Source organism: Medicago sativa, chromosome 5 (assembly GCF_051527215.1).
Source record: "Medicago sativa cultivar Bolivia chromosome 5, Bolivia_mono, whole genome shotgun sequence".
NCBI lineage: Eukaryota > Viridiplantae > Streptophyta > Magnoliopsida > Fabales > Fabaceae > Medicago > Medicago sativa.
The window spans coordinates 20,055,630-20,071,596 of record NC_140753.1 but is presented as its reverse complement, the minus strand read 5'-3'; the positions used below and the strand labels follow the sequence as shown (position 1 = coordinate 20,071,596).

General features: G+C 34.8%; 2 protein-coding genes across 2 annotated transcripts; one reads left to right on the top strand and one right to left on the bottom strand.

The window, feature by feature from the left end:
• The first annotated feature begins 866 nt into the window (after positions 1 to 866).
• LOC146920867 (transcription initiation factor TFIID subunit) lies at positions 867 to 5,030 on the top strand. Its single transcript, XM_085714301.1, has 5 exons — positions 867 to 1,251; positions 2,370 to 3,067; positions 3,453 to 3,585; positions 4,246 to 4,571; positions 4,669 to 5,030. The coding sequence occupies exons 1-5, from the start codon at positions 901 to 903 to the stop codon at positions 4,793 to 4,795; spliced, it is 1,635 nt and encodes a 544-aa protein (XP_085570427.1). The 5' UTR covers positions 867 to 900; the 3' UTR covers positions 4,796 to 5,030.
• A 4,497-nt stretch (positions 5,031 to 9,527) lies between these two features.
• Positions 9,528 to 12,902, bottom strand: LOC146920866 (uncharacterized). The gene has a single exon (XM_085714300.1). It carries the CDS (start codon positions 12,589 to 12,591, stop codon positions 9,952 to 9,954), a length of 2,640 nt encoding a protein of 879 aa, XP_085570426.1. The 5' UTR covers positions 12,592 to 12,902; the 3' UTR covers positions 9,528 to 9,951.
• Between the last annotated feature and the right edge of the window lie 3,065 nt (positions 12,903 to 15,967).

Below are 15,967 nucleotides of genomic sequence, written 5' to 3'. Positions count from 1 at the left end.
TTTTCTTGTCACATGCATTATAAACATGTTTGATATTAGTTGCAGTTCGACTGTTTCTATTCTTTAAAATGATAATATTTCGTAGAAGAACCATTGAGTTTATCAACTCACGTATGAGCCTATTCTTATTTGATTTTAGACGTCCAACAATTTTATATCCTCGCAACATTACAACCATCTCATGGTTGTGTTTTCCATGTCTAACTTTAAAGCTCCAATCACCAATGCTAAACCAATAACCTCCTAACTGAAACGGACATTCATGTTTCACTAAACCAGCCTTTTTAAACTTGGATAACTTCTTGTACTCGATATAGAAACCTTTTGTTTCACATATCAATTAACATCTAGAGTTCAACATATACATTATGAGCTCATTGTGTCATTTTAATCTCTAAACTACCACATTGGTGTGAAACTTACTCTAATCAACATCAAAAGTACAATTTCTAACTTATATGATCATTAACATCCAAAAAATCTAACAATTTCATAAAACCTAAAACCACACAACTTTTATAAAAATAAAAAAAATTAAACATTTAATTTAAACAAAAAAAGAAAAAGGCAATGCAAGAGAATCATTAGCACTTACTTGTAATTGAAGTAGAAGTTGATTTAGTTGAGTTTGATCAAATTCGTGTTTTGACATAGAAAATCTATATGCATTGAACTTGAAACACAATGGAGAAATGGTTGTTGTTCTAATGTATAACAGAAAACAACGCAAGTTAACTCACGCTGATTTTGGGACTCACGTTGTGTTTCTACGTGAGCTAAGTCATGCCGGATACGAAACGTGAGTTAGAGCAATTGTCAATAGTAGATAGTCAAATTAAAGTCAAAAACCATGAAGTCCTCACATAAACAAATCAGAGAGTAAGCAAACGAAAAGCAGGCATGTCTCTACTGGGCTCTGACGGACGAGGCTACGACCTTGCTCGCAACCTGGAAACCCATGGAGTATGGCGAAAATGGCTCGGCGATTCCAATTACACAAACTTCGCACCTTTTCTCTCTTCACCTTCTTCTTGGGATTCTTTCATGAAAACCGATTCTTCCAAATCTACCCTTCACATTCATCTTCAACTCAGAGTTCGTGCTCTTCTCTTTGATAAAGCTGCTTCCTCCATTTCTCTCTCTTCTAACCCTAATCTCTCCAAACTTAACCCTAATTTCCTTCATTTGCATCCTGATGATGTTTACTTCACTCTTGATAACAACAATGCTCCTAGCTCCTCCAACTCCAAGGTTTTGTTTCTTATTCAAATTTTCAATTATTGTTATTATTATTATTATTATTATTATTATTATTATTATTATTGTGTGATTAGCACTTTGTTCTTTGAAATTGTATGACCGGCTAATTGTGAATTAAATTTACTAAATCACAATTTAATATCTGAAATTGAATTAGGCCCCGTTTGGATTGAGCTTATTTTGAGCTTATGCAAATAAATATGCTTTTATTTATTATTATAAGCTTATTATTCATAAGCTTGTTAAGGTAGTTTATGAAAAAAAACAGCTTAGAAAGATAAAATTTTCGTTAGTGAAAACTTATAAATTAATATAAAAGTTTATTTATTTGCATAAGCTATTTTTCATAAGTTCAAAATAAGCTCAATCCAAACGGGGCCTTAGTTTCTTAATAGGCTTAGGTGGTGTGGGAATACCTGGAGATTCTATAGTAAGGAGTAGATCATAAGTAGTCAAATCACTAGAGGCATAGGAAGAGTTTGAAAAACTAACCGAGAAACTATTAGGAAAGATCTAGAGATTAGTTAGTTGATTAGAAATATGGTGTATGATACAACATTATGTCATCGTTTGATTTGATCCATGTAGCGACCCCGCTTAGTGAGATAAGGCTCGGTTGTTGTTGTTGTTTGTTGTTACATATTAAGAGAAAAGTGATTTTGACCTTCAATCATTTAGAGGATTTTAAGAAAAGCTGACTGTTTTGTGTTTGCTTATCACAATTTTTAACGGAAGATGACTCGGAACAGCTTCTCGATTTAAGCACTTTTTAGATTTTCTTCACTTTTTAAAAGCGGTAACACAGACCAGTCAAAAAAAGCTGTATCACAAATATTCCTAAAAGTGATTATTTAAAATAGGATTTAAAAAATACAAACTTTAACAAATGATTACTGATTGAAGAATAGAAATCAATGAAAGTCTTAAACAAATATCTAGAAACACATTGCAATTTGAGTATGCTCTGACAACTGAAATTTAAAGTTCAGATATTAATTTGTCATTTCATATTTTTGGAGGAATAAAAGGGTGATTTACACAGTTATTACTTGTGTATTGTTGGACCAAAATATTAATCTCTTTTTGTTTTTCTTCTTTCTGTAATGCAGGTTGGATCAAGATATGTTGATTCTGAGTTGCCTGAAACGTGGTATAATCAAGTGATCGAGAATTATAAAGCTAACAAAAAGTTAGTTATGTGGGACAGAGAATTGTCACCAAAGCGTTCTCCAGCGGAGATGGCTTCCTATATTATGCGTAGTAGTAACCGTAAAAAGAGGCGTGTAGTGTTTAATGAAGAACAACATCAGGTTATGGATCAATCAAACGGTGGTAATTTAGTTGATGGTGATGACGATGAGTTTGTTTTTCCGGAGATAACGTATGCGTGGAACACTGTACCTGAGAGTGCAATTCCAGTGACTGATAGGGTGGAGAATAATAATAACCAGAAAGAGAGGATAGTTAGTGTGCTTGATACATTGCCTCTTGTTATGACTCGGAATGCGGAGTATGTCAACGGGAAACATGGGGGAGGGTTGTACCGTGGGAAGTTGGTAAGTGAGGGAAATGAAATAGTTCTTGGTCGTGAGCAAGCAGCGAAGCTCTCTCAGAAGGTAGTGGCTCGCGTTTTGTTGGGTGTGGGATTTGAAGCTGCCATGGAAGGTCCAACTGAATACTTGTCTGAAGTAATGAGCAAACGTATTGTTAAAATAGGAACCAATTTGAAAGTACTTGCTGATAGTTATAACCAACAGTGCTCTGCCATTGATCTTCTAAAGATGTTGCTTAAAACTGTGGGATTTAGGTATGTTTGATATTCTTGTTGAAATTCCTATGATTATGAAAGGGAGAATAAGTTCTCCAAAAGAAAATGAACACCCCCATCCCCCAAAAAGTAACTCTTACATTATTGAAGATAAATTTTCTTATATCCAAGTTTCCTTTGTCGAGTTTTCTATTCTTGTATACTGGTCTACCTTGTCTGTTTTGGATAGAAATATCTGACAAAAAAATGTGGTGCTACTGTAAACTTTTTTATGCTCGAGTGTATTATGTTTATGTGTGCATTTTGTAGACAAATATTTCCCTGATTTGTAGTTTGCTTTTTAATCAAGATATCTTAGTTTGCAAATCAAGATATATTAAATATGGAATGGATCCATTTTAACATTTTCCCTTCGTGCTCACAGTAATTTTGCGCCATTAGTGGATGTGGTTAAAGATGACTCCAGAAATATTGTACAACAAGGTCAGCAACGTCCTCATGGAATTCAGTCACAGTTTCAGCAACAACAGCAGAACTCCCTTCGACTACCTCAGCAAGTACTTATATCTACTTCTTTCTGCATTATTTAATGTTGTAAGATACCAGTGAATGGTGTGCAGCATGGACATGAAAATGGCACATGCATCAGGCACCGAGTTCTTTTCAGGATCATTAGTATTTTTCTAGATTACTTTCCTAGATGTACCTAGAGCTTTTTCAAAACAAAATTACCATGTGCCTCAAGTAGAATTATAAATTTTTCTTAGATTAGTGACCAAAAGTTATTCATAGCATCTATCAAAATATTATTTTATATGCGTTGCATGTTATTTGGATACAATTGTGTCCAGTTAGGGGGGGTGGAAATCTAAGGTCACTTGTGCTTTGGACGAAACTGCACGTCTCACGCACTCTCTGATCGCTTTGCTGCATTTATCTTGCCTAATGTCCAATTTACGTGACACAGTTTCTTATTCATATTTGTGCATACCTTCTATTGTGCACTTCACAGTTGGGTTTTATGATTCATTAGGTCCATTCTCCCCATATGGGTGATATCTCTGAGTTAAACATGCGAACAATGTGGCAGGCTGTCCCCACTCCCCACCACCACAAAAGAAACACCTCCCTCTCTTTTATTGTATCAGATGGAATTTGGGGTGATTGATTTATGATTTATGTGTTGTAGCTTTACTCAATGTATTGTTAACGTGTAGGTTCAGATGCAAAGACAGATGCATCCACAGATGCAGCAGATGATTAATCCCCAAAATCTTGCTTTTCAGCAACAACAACAACAGCTGCACTTAGAAAGAATAAGAAGCCAACAATCTACTCCTCGCCCTGCTATGGATGTAAATAAGGACAGACCATTGGTTAAAGTCAAACTTGAAAACACATCAGATTTACCAAGCGATAGTAATGCCTTCAATTCCATACATCATCAAATGCAGTTTAGGCATCAACAGGCTGCAATGTCAAATTTCCATCCTCAATCTAATACCCAGTTTAGACAGATGGGTTCTCCACAGATTCCCTCACAGTAAGTAAATAAATTCAAATTCGAATAAATAAATGCATCTGCCAGGTGACTTTTAAGTGACATTTATTGAGACTGTTATTTCATTATTTGAATACAGGAACAATATTAGCATGGTTAGAGCACCTCCTGTGAAGGTGGAGGGCTTCTCGGAATTATTTGGTGGGGATTCTTCATCAAAGCATGACTCAGAGGAAAATAGACTGACTTCTCCCTCTAGTAAATAGCTTTACTAGTATTTTAGTCTGCCATTATGTGCAGCTTGTTGAGCGTATAGTTGGATTGGTCTATGTCAAAATTGTCATGCCCATGTTGTAATATATCTCATCTTCATAACATAGTCATCAACCACATTGGACATCACAGCAACTGCACCATGTTGGATCAAATATATGTTTATTAATGGTTTCTTGTTATATTCTACAACATGTAAAAATTATCAGTTTTTGACTCTTGTTGACACATGTTTTTATGTTGCTAGTTATTTCACAGCATCATGATTTTGGAAGCAAAAACTTCACTCTGCACTTAAGCTTTTTGAATATTACTCAAAATGGACAAGACTGAAACTTGTAACCAAAATTGCTGTTCTTTCCTTATCGTTTTTTTTCCTCCTCCGGTTTAAATGTGATTATTTAGCCGCATAAGTTTTAAGGGAAATGTTCTAGGCTTGTAGCCGTCATTATATTCTCCCTCCGATTATTTTATACTTCGTGGTTCTTTTTATAAGCATCCATTGACATATTTCACACATATTAAGAAAGATTGGTAGTATAATTAATGTGCTTTGGAGTATTTACAAGTAGTACTATTAATTAGGAAATGTTTGAAGAAGAAAAACAGCATCTAGAAACTTGAAAGAAGGATTATATCTAGGGCAAATTTGATCTCTCACAAGGTGCTTATAATTAGGGTCAGAGGGAGTAGTTTCATTGCTTAAAGAATGTGTTCTTCAACGAAGTCTGTATACACAGTACAACGTTGATTTCTGCTCTCCACCCAGTACTTTTCACTCGCGCCTTGCAGCCATTCCGAAAATACCCTTGCGCTAGTTAACTAGCGCAAGTGTAAAAAAAGGGGACTTAAATTTTACACTTGCGTGACTTAAGTCAAGCTGCGTGAGTTAACTCACGCATAAATTAACACTTATGTGAGTTAACTCACGTAGCTATTTTTTTCATATTCACAATATGCTTTAGCATATTCACAGATTCATATTTTGGTTGAAGAATGGTTTTTGTAAAGTAAAGTTTACTACAACATCATTATGTTTTCAACTTAGAAACCCATTTTGCTATCTAATTCTCATTTTCCATCGAATCTGAATCATCACAATCTCAAAGCAATGGTGAAGACGAAGAATATGATGAAGAAACCAACATTGGAAGAAGATACCATTATAGAGGTGAAACAAGATTTCATTGTTTCATCTTCTTCTCACAGTACTCAATCAACTCTCAGAACTGCTTATTTTCTCAAATCCATTGCAAGCTTTATTCTTAACCCACCACCACCACCAATATCTTCTTCTACTTCTTCTGTTTTCTGTTTTTGATTCAAAGGAACGTTCTTTCAAAATCTGTTTCAATGGCTGGTGCTACCAACACAAATGGGTTAAGTGGGTTGATCAACTTCAACCAAAATATGAATCTGTGAATATGCTAAAGCATATTGTGAATATGAAAAAAATACCTACGTGAATTAACTCACGTAAGTGTTAATTTCTGCGTGAGTTAACTCACGCAACGTGACTTAAGTCACGCAAGTGTAAAATTTAAGTCCCCTTTTTTTACACTTGCGCTAGTTAACTAGCGCAGGGGTATTTTCGGAATGGCTGCAGGGCGCGAGTGAAAAGTGCTGGGCGGAGAGCAGAAATCTACAACGTTTAGTTTCGCTCTTATTCGTCCAACTACTGTAGCTCGGTGGATATGGATATAATCACTGCTCTCAAATTTAGCATGGCCCTCCTGAGCTGTATCATTGATATAGAACTCCTTGATATCATGGATCATATATGCCCGAGATTTCTCCCTTTTATCTATCAATTGATCAACCCTTCTACAATCATTTTTATCTTGAATCTTCAATCGGTATAGCTCTCTCTCACCTATCAAGAATCCAACTTGTTTTTGTCAATATGTCAAATTCTACAATTTATCGTACCTTTGAAAATTGAAGCAGCTCTTATCAAGATAATTAAAAACTTGAATGAGTGGATTGACAGTGGATGAATTAGAGAAGTCCTTTTAGTAGCTACAAGCTCAAGCACTTATCAACTTGTCAACAAATGTAATAAGGTATCAAGTGATATTGTATAATTTAGTGGCATGATAAATTGATTTGATTGACCACAAGTCGACAAACACTTAAAAGTCCTCTCTAAGATAACTGACACAACGTGACCTTTATCATAATTATATCTTAAATTCAATAATGATAATAATCGAGATTTGATTTATACTTCGGTCTCATAATATTGAGTTACTTTTTACTGTAAAATTAGCCGTAGATACTAATTTCCCTGATCAATATCTATCGTAAAAACATTAAACAATGCAAAGTTTCGATTAAAGCCCAGTATTACCCAGCACAATCAAGATACGTGATTGCTCAATAAGCTCCTCAAATTTCTCAAACTTACAACCCGATCGATTGAGCAATTTGAGGGGCATATTGAGTAATCACCTACAACCTAATGCTCAATTTATCAAGCAGCAATCTACGTATAAAACACACATTCCCAGCTTCAACTCCAAGAATGTAGGCTAAAAGAATCTGAATCAAAAGCATGATCACTGCCCAACCCTGATTATGATGGGATTGGAAAAGAGAAAAAACACCTACTCATGCTCTGCAGTTTCGCATGCAAGATGCAATGTCTGGAAGAAATAAATATTTCATTTCGTGGAAATATGGAGCTTGCACAAGAACCAAGCTTCTACCAGTCTATCCCTTGCAATATTCTTGTAGTCTAAAATGGTACTATTTTTATGCGTTCTAGACCTTTTAATACATCAAAATGACAGTTCTATAAAATGAAAATCAATATTGCAGCTAAAACTACCTCAACATTCTAATGAGTAGCAAATGATATTGAACGACTTAACACAAATTTTATTGCAAAAGCATCATCAGGTGGTCAATTACAATCTGGATATTGAAAAACAAACAATAGAGAATAGTACTAAACACTAGTAATTAGGCTACAGCCTACAAGCTACTGATATTAGGCTGCAAGTTAACCTATAATAAATAAACTCCTAATTACTCCGCTTACTGATAGTAATCAAGTTATGAGATCATGTGTGAAGCCCATACACACAACTTCTTCTCAGTAAGGTAATAGAACCTGCGTGATAGTGTTTTTTAGAATTCCATTCTTTTGAGCTTTAATCCAATATTAAACAAATAGGACATTAAACCAATGAGTTGGACTTTCAACTCCAAGTTATGGTTCAACAGCTTTCAACAACTTGAATAAGACGAGTGTCGGTTCATAGTTCAACCAGTTGAACTGTTCAGTTTGATTTTTAAAACATGGCTTTGACCCCATTCTTCTAAATAAAAGATGAACTCAACACAAGGTAGAGCCCAAAAAGGCACCACCTCATGTGGTGTGTTATAGACCAAATTACTCATTTGCCTCGCCAAAAAAGGCTAAACACCCAAGTGCAAAACACAAACAGGAAGTAAATAAACAAACATAAATTTCAACTTATCAGTATAGCTATTTTAGGGAAAGTCTAAATATTGAGTAGTTTTCATAGCCAACCTTTTTTTGCTTCAATTGTTATTGTGTTATTGCTGACATTTTTTTTTTTGCATTCAACTCCTCAATTATGTTAAGACGATTGTGCAGAAGTTTATGAAGATTTTGTTAGAGCAATGGTGGCATGATAGTGGAAGGATATTAGGCTGCCATTTACTACAACAACTACTTGCATTTGAAATCGATGCTAATAACAATGGATCTTCAACTAAAATTCACTCGAGTCTTGTAACCATAGTTGTAGATATAACAAAAGAATTGAACTGCTAAAATCTCTGTGTCGTCTTACCACAGCTTCTGCTGTGAGACACAATAGTTGGCAAAGAATAGAATGAATACCTATGAAATAAAATAGAAGGGAAATTAATGTTTTTTTCAGAAAAGGTAATAGGTTATTCAGTAGCTTTTATGGGCAGACGGGGCTCAGCATTATAAAGAATATGTCAAAAGGACTACAACATAGCTCAGACAAACATGTTAATAATAACTAAGTTACATTTCTATATTGAACCAAAATAACTGAAATGTGGTGTTGTCAATCGCAGATCGCGGAAAACAACGGTTTGTTCAAAGTTAGCTACGCTATAGACACTATTTGACAATACATTGTACTAAATCGTGCATCGTGGAATAATAGCAGTTTGATAAAATTTCGCTACCTTATAGCGCTAAAGCATTGCTATAGCCACTATTTGACAGCACTGCTAAAATGGGCATCCATATAGTTAAGCAGATCATCAAACAACATTTTGACAAGATACATTAGTTTACCCATTCAAAGAACCAGAATCAAAAAAGAAAAAATAAGCTCAACTTTGTTGTGCCAAAAGCCCTCTTGTAAAGAAAATATATTTTCTTTCTTGTCCATTATACATCCATTAGCATTAAGTCATTAACTGAAGGAAAATAAATAATACAAACTACAAAATCGTATCAAAAAAATCTAATTCAAAAATCCATGTCTTTTTATGTATTTAGATGTATTTCCCCACATCATCTCACTAATTAAAAGTTAAACCCAACATCCCCCCCAACAAATAAGTGCAAGCAGATGTGATATGAAGCAATAGGTCGTGTCCAATATAACATATGAAAATATTTATTGACTAAACTTCTCCTGTTTATTTCCAATGATGATGAATACCTTGAATCACACAAATGCATTTTCTAAGACCGAGAGTAAAAAACAATTTTATATTCAATAGAAATTAGTAATGTGTAATATGATTCAAGTAAAGTAATGAGGAAATTAACATATTCACAGTTATTCATGCAAATAATGCACTAACATTCTGAGATAAACTGAAATTAAAGTTACAAATTTGAATTGAGGATTTATTACATGATGAGAATAAAAGAATAAATAAGAATTTAAATAGTCACTTGCCTCTTGGTCTTCTACGGATTGCTGGTCTGTTAACTGTCAATGCAATTGCAGAAAAGAGCTGCTAGCAGCTCACTTGCTGAGATATTGTAAATATGTTAAGAATGTATTGTAAAATTTCAGGTATTCCTCTATACAACAGCCTTAGCCAGACTTATCAAAAAAAGAAATAGCAATGGGAGGAATCGTTTTCCCCATTCCATTCCACTCAAAAATAAACAAGCATTGCATTAAGTTCCATTCAGTTCCTGACTTAACATAGTGTGTGTATCCGAATGTAAACGACAACCATTTTTCTCCATGATGCCTCGCAATTGCGAGCATTCATCAACATAACCCTTCCTAACTAAACCATCAAGTAGGACTTTCCAAACCACTTCGTCATAGTTATACCCACAGCTTAATAAACTACAAAAGATTTCTTCAGCCTTCTCTTGGTTACCTTGTTCAAGTAGCCCACAAACAAGAAGCTTACAGGATTCTAGATGTGCTAAATGATTATACTCCATCATAGAATCCAACAATCTCAATGCTTCTTCATGCATTCCCAACTTGCAGCAACTACTTAGAAGAGAATTATGAATGTTTTCAGATGGAGAAATTCCACTTTCTTTCATATGGTTAAACAACCTAAAGGCTAATGACAAATGTTCCACTTTGCAAAGTCCTTTAATAAGCTTGGTGTAAGTGTTAACATTAGGCACACAGCCCTGTTCCACCATTTTCTCAAATAGCATGGTTATGATTTCAAAGTCAGCTATCTTCCATATATCGGCATCATCAACTGAAATATTAGTTGAATTCAAATCAAGTCCCATGCCTTCCTTATTATATTTTTCAACTATTAGATGCATCAATAGGATGGAATATGTTTGACGCGAAGGCTCACAACCAGTATCAAACATGCGTTTGAGAACACCAAATGCACTGTCTAGTTGTCCTACACACACATATGCATTAATCAATAAATCATAGATGAAGGAGTCGAGTAATATCCCTTCTTCTTTAATCTTGACCACCATCTCTTCAGCTTCCAGTAATCTTCCTTGGCTACAATATGCTTTAATAAATGCAGTATATGTGACCACATTAGGTTGATATCCAGATGAAATCATTTGGTCGAGAAATCTATTAGCACGGTCAAAGTCACTTTCCCTCAATATTTCCTCAATGAGAATTGTATACGTGTGAACGGTGGGCTTCGCATTAAACTTTCCCATGACATCTACCAACAACATCGCATCATCCACTTTCCCCTCTTTGCGCAAGCCATCTAACAATACGTTGAACGTGATAGAGTTCGGCAAACATCCCTCAGCAAGCATCCTTTTGAATAGTAAGTGAGCATCATTAAATTTCTCAGCCTTGCAGTATCCGTCAATCAAGGCTGTATATACGAATTCATTCGCTCCAGCGTGTTTATCCTTGAGAGACTCAAAGACTTGATGTGCTTGTTCTACTTTTCCCATTTTACAGAGGCAGTCTATAAAAGCACAAAAAGTCCTCTGATCAGGAACAAAGCCATCTTTAATCATCAAATGATGCAGCCGCCAAGCACTGTCTACCACACGCGCTTTACACAGCCCGTGGATTAATGTGTTATATGTGACGAGGTCGGGTGACAGCTTGTTTTCATACATTTTATTCAGCAATGCCATCGCCCTGTCCATGCTTTTTCTTCTGCAAAACCCACAAATTAGTTCATTATAAGTACGAGCATTTGGACAAACTTTATTCAACTTCATTGAATCCAAAACATAGATGGCATCCTCCATCATCCCCCGTTTACAATAACCATCAATCAAGGCATTAAACGGTACAACACTAGAAACCAACCCTTTCTCCAACATTGTACTCAACATTTCCATCCCCTCGTCCATCTTACCAACCTTGCAGAAATAATCAATCAACACAGTGTAAGTATAAACATTAGGCTCACAACCATTTTCCACCATCTCCTCAAAAAACTTCAAAGCTTCCGTCTCCTTACCCAACTCACAAAATGCAGCTACAAGAACGGTATAGGTTCGAACATCAGGAAAACAACCATCCTCCTTCATTTGAAAAAACAACTCGAGAGCCTCGTCAATCTTCCCAACTTCACAAAAACCATGAATTAGATTAGTATACGAAACCTCATTCCTCAGACAACCCTCTTGCGGCATTATCTCAAACACCTTATAAGCATCCTCCAATTCATGATTTTTACAATAACCCAATATCAACGAAGTATACGTAAACGAATCACAACAAAAACCGAACTTTATCAACCCGCAGAAATAACCCTTCGCCACAACAACATTCCCGATCTTACAATGTGCATTCACCATAGTATTAAAACTAATCAAATTAGGTTCAACCTCATCATTCAACATATCCTTAAACAAACAATTCAATTCATCAATCAATCCAAACCGTGACAAAACCATAAAAAGCCTATTATACGAAGTAACAGAGAGGCTAAACTCATGATGGGTCAAAAGGTTCAAAACAAACCTTGCTTCATGTGATGAAACACAAGACTTTATCATTGAGTTTCGTACATTTTCTGCAGCACGAAGAAATCCATTTCGAACAAGAATGAAAAGAAGGGGTTGGTAGGAATGAACGGTGTGGATGAAACCATGTTGGTAATGGATCCATTTGAAGAAGTTTAAGGCGGTGAGAGGGTGGAGATTGGGGTTGTTGAAGAGAGATGAGAGATGGGTTAAGGTTAGAGATGGAATTAAAGTGTTAAAGGAAGGATTTTTACGCCATTGAGGTTGTGAGAGAATGGTGAAGATCTGTGAAGGAAGATCTTGGTGGGGTTGTTGGGAGAGAGATGAAAAGGGTTTAAGGAGAAGAGTGAAAAGGGGTTTAGATTTTCTCATTTAAAAGCCATCAACAAAAGGGTTTTTGTTTTGTGTTGGGGTTTTATGTATTAATTTGGAAGAGGTTTGTGTTGTGTTGTGTTGAGAGAGAGAGAGAGAGAGAGAGAGAGAGAGAGGAATCAATGACTTTTGGAGGCTGCGGAGGAATTTGGTTTGGAGAGTGTTAATTGGGCCAACAAGTTAGGAGATTTGAGTTTGAAATCGTGGCTAGTCAATAGCCATGGGGGTTTGCTTCTACTCTCTCATGACGTGGTGATGCTTTCTTGCATCACATGTGTTTGTGTCAAGTTTTTTTCCTCATGAATTATGCCCATGTGATTTTATTTTTAATATTGATATGTTTGTAGAAACAATTTTTTGAACAACTTTTTTCTGCATTTTTATTGGACAAAACAATAGAGATGGAAAAATGGAGAGAAAAAGTAAGAACACAATTAGAGTATAGGAGATATAATTGTACAAATATCGTTTCTTATTTTCGTTTCATTGGAAGTAAGTTCATGCATTCTTTTCTTTCCAATTTGTTTAGTATATGAATTGTCTCTCGTAAGTTCATGGTTGTACTAGACGTGATATCTTGCATAAGTTGGAGCATTACTCCTTGACACATGTTTTCCGTGAGGGTAACCAAGTACTGAATGTGTTTGCCAAATACGGTCTTCAAATGGTTATTTCTTATAAAACATTGAAGTTATTCTTAATTTGTCTATTTTGTGTTATTGGTTTTTTTTTAGTAGTTGGGGTTTGAACCCCGGACCTTGCATATTTTATGCATTGTTCCAACCAGCTGAGTTAAGCTCACGAAGACTTTTTTTGTTGTAGTATTGGTTCATAGAGCGTTATTGCCTTTTTCAAAAGGTTTTTAGTTTCTTTTTTATGTTTGTTTATGTTGTTGGGGCTTAACCCTTTTCTTGCCTAAAAATATGAAAAAATAAAATTTGTAAAATATTATGAAACATAATAATTATATAAATTGTTTACGTGAGACCTAGTACTTATACTCCTTCTTATTTATCTTGGAATGTTGTTCAAAGGATACTCTCTCGTGATGATCCAAGATCACGAAAAAGCTCTCGTGAGGTGTTTTTATTTCAGTGTTTAGTTTTCTCACATTTATCTTTCACATTTCTCTACTATTTTGAAGGATCTCATTGTGGAGCGTCATCATTGACTTATCTTGGAATGTTGTTCAAAGGATACTCTCTCGTGATGATCCAAGATCACGAAAAAGCTCTCGTGAGGTGTTTTTATTCCAGTGTTTAGTTTTCTCACATTTCTCTACTATTTTGAAGGATCTCATTGTGGAGCGTCATCATTGACTATATCAGTTGATATCGTTGAAACATAAAAAAATAGAACTACCTCTCCTGTCATTTTGGGGATAAGAATCATAAACAATGACAAAGCCGTAATAATTGCCTCCCAGGCTCTTTGTCCTCGAGGGGTCAAAGAGATCTAGGTGGAGCTCGAGGGGATTTTTAGTTCACACTATATTTTTTGGTTTAAAAGAGATCATAGTTTGCTTTCCCTTTTGACAAGCGCCACAAAGTTTGTGTTTTAAAAAAAATTATTTTTGGTAAACTAACCACAGATACTTGGATACAACTTTATTTAGAAAATCAAAGTGGAGATGACCAAGGCGTCTATTACAAAGCCAATAATCTTCATTCGTAGCGACAAGACACTTGGTTTCACTATTAAATACATCATCTAAATCAAACATATAAATATTTATGACCCTAATACATACCCTTCAACACTTTTCCCTTTTCAACATTGTACTAAATTATCCAAATTAAGGTGTTAAACGTATTTATATACCCATTATCACATAATTGTTTTATACTTAAGAGAGTGTGTTTATACCCTTTTACCAGCATAACATCTTTAACGGTGGTTGTGGATAGGTTTTCCACAACACCTTCACCTAAAATCATACCTCGATTATTGTCATCATATAAGACACATCCACACTCATTTCTTGCAAAATCGATGAACATGGATGTGTCTCTTGTCATGTATCTTAAACAACCATTAGCTATGTACCGTTACCTTTTCACGGTTGTAATAAAATTTGGGTCCCCAACAAAAGTTGGGTCCTTGGGGATTAGTTGCACATGTGTAATTTTTAGGCACCTGTATCATCACTCCTTTGGGAACTTCAAACTTCCTAATGTGGCAATAAGGTGTGGTGTATTCCAAGTTAATACAATAGCGACATTTTTTTTTTTTTTGAGGGCGACATATTACTTCATGAGTGTATGGATCAATCCTTTTTTTTTTTTTTTTTATGGATTGTGAGATTTCACTTTTAAGAGAAGAGAGTTATCAACAAGATATAGACTCTTTAATTTATACAATGTATAATGTGTTTGTGAGTCCAAAAGGAAATGAATATCCATTAGATGGAACTACGTCCAAAGAAAATATCACCCTTATTTAAAAAATGACTATTATTGATATAAAGTTGTCCTTTAGTTCCTTCATGGTGATTCTTTTTTCATTTACTTTACTTTTTTCTTTCTTTCTTTTGTTATAGTTCACTTAAACTTTTCCTTCTTAATGAATTGGATTTAGATATATTTTCTTTAAATGAATAAATATACAAGCTCATAGAATAGAAATGATCAACATTTTTAGATTTTTTTCTTTTACACATAAGTAGGCTTGTTGGTTAGGTTGCCGAATTTGTTTCAAATTGCTCCTCTTAACAGGTGGATGATGTATTAGGTTTCGATCTGGGTTTACTCGATACACGACATGTCACATGAGTTTTCTTTTATCTTTTATTTATGAAATCAATTGTAAATGACCATTCAATCCAACTCCCTATAAGTGGATCTAAGTTGGTTTGGTCGAGTTAGTCTGAATGGACCTATCCGTGTATGATTTTAATTTGATCCATGTAACTTACTCTATTTAATGAGATAAAATTTGTTTGTTATCAACTTTTGATAGTATTTTTTTGTTGATAAAATCATTTCATTTTGCATAAAATGAAACCAGCTCGTAGAAAATCAAATTGTGTTTAGGTAAAACCAACGACACAAATTTGACATTTTGGTATCACGTAGTTAGGACTCGAGAGTACAAGTACAAACTAGAGTGGTTAGTGTTACATTGTAGTCATCATCCACGCATGTCAATGGAAAGAACCAAACATTAAAACACTAAACAAATTTCAATTTTTCTCCATTAGTTTTTATGTTAATAAAGTGACAAATACCATGTAAAATTCACACATTTCTAAATTTGAATCCGATAAAAATGTCCAAAATATTTCTTCCTCTTGGTTTTGGATTTGGAAATTAAAATCTCCAGAACATCACAGATTTCTTTTTTGGTTGGCTTGCCAAAATTCTGTCCCCAATCTGTT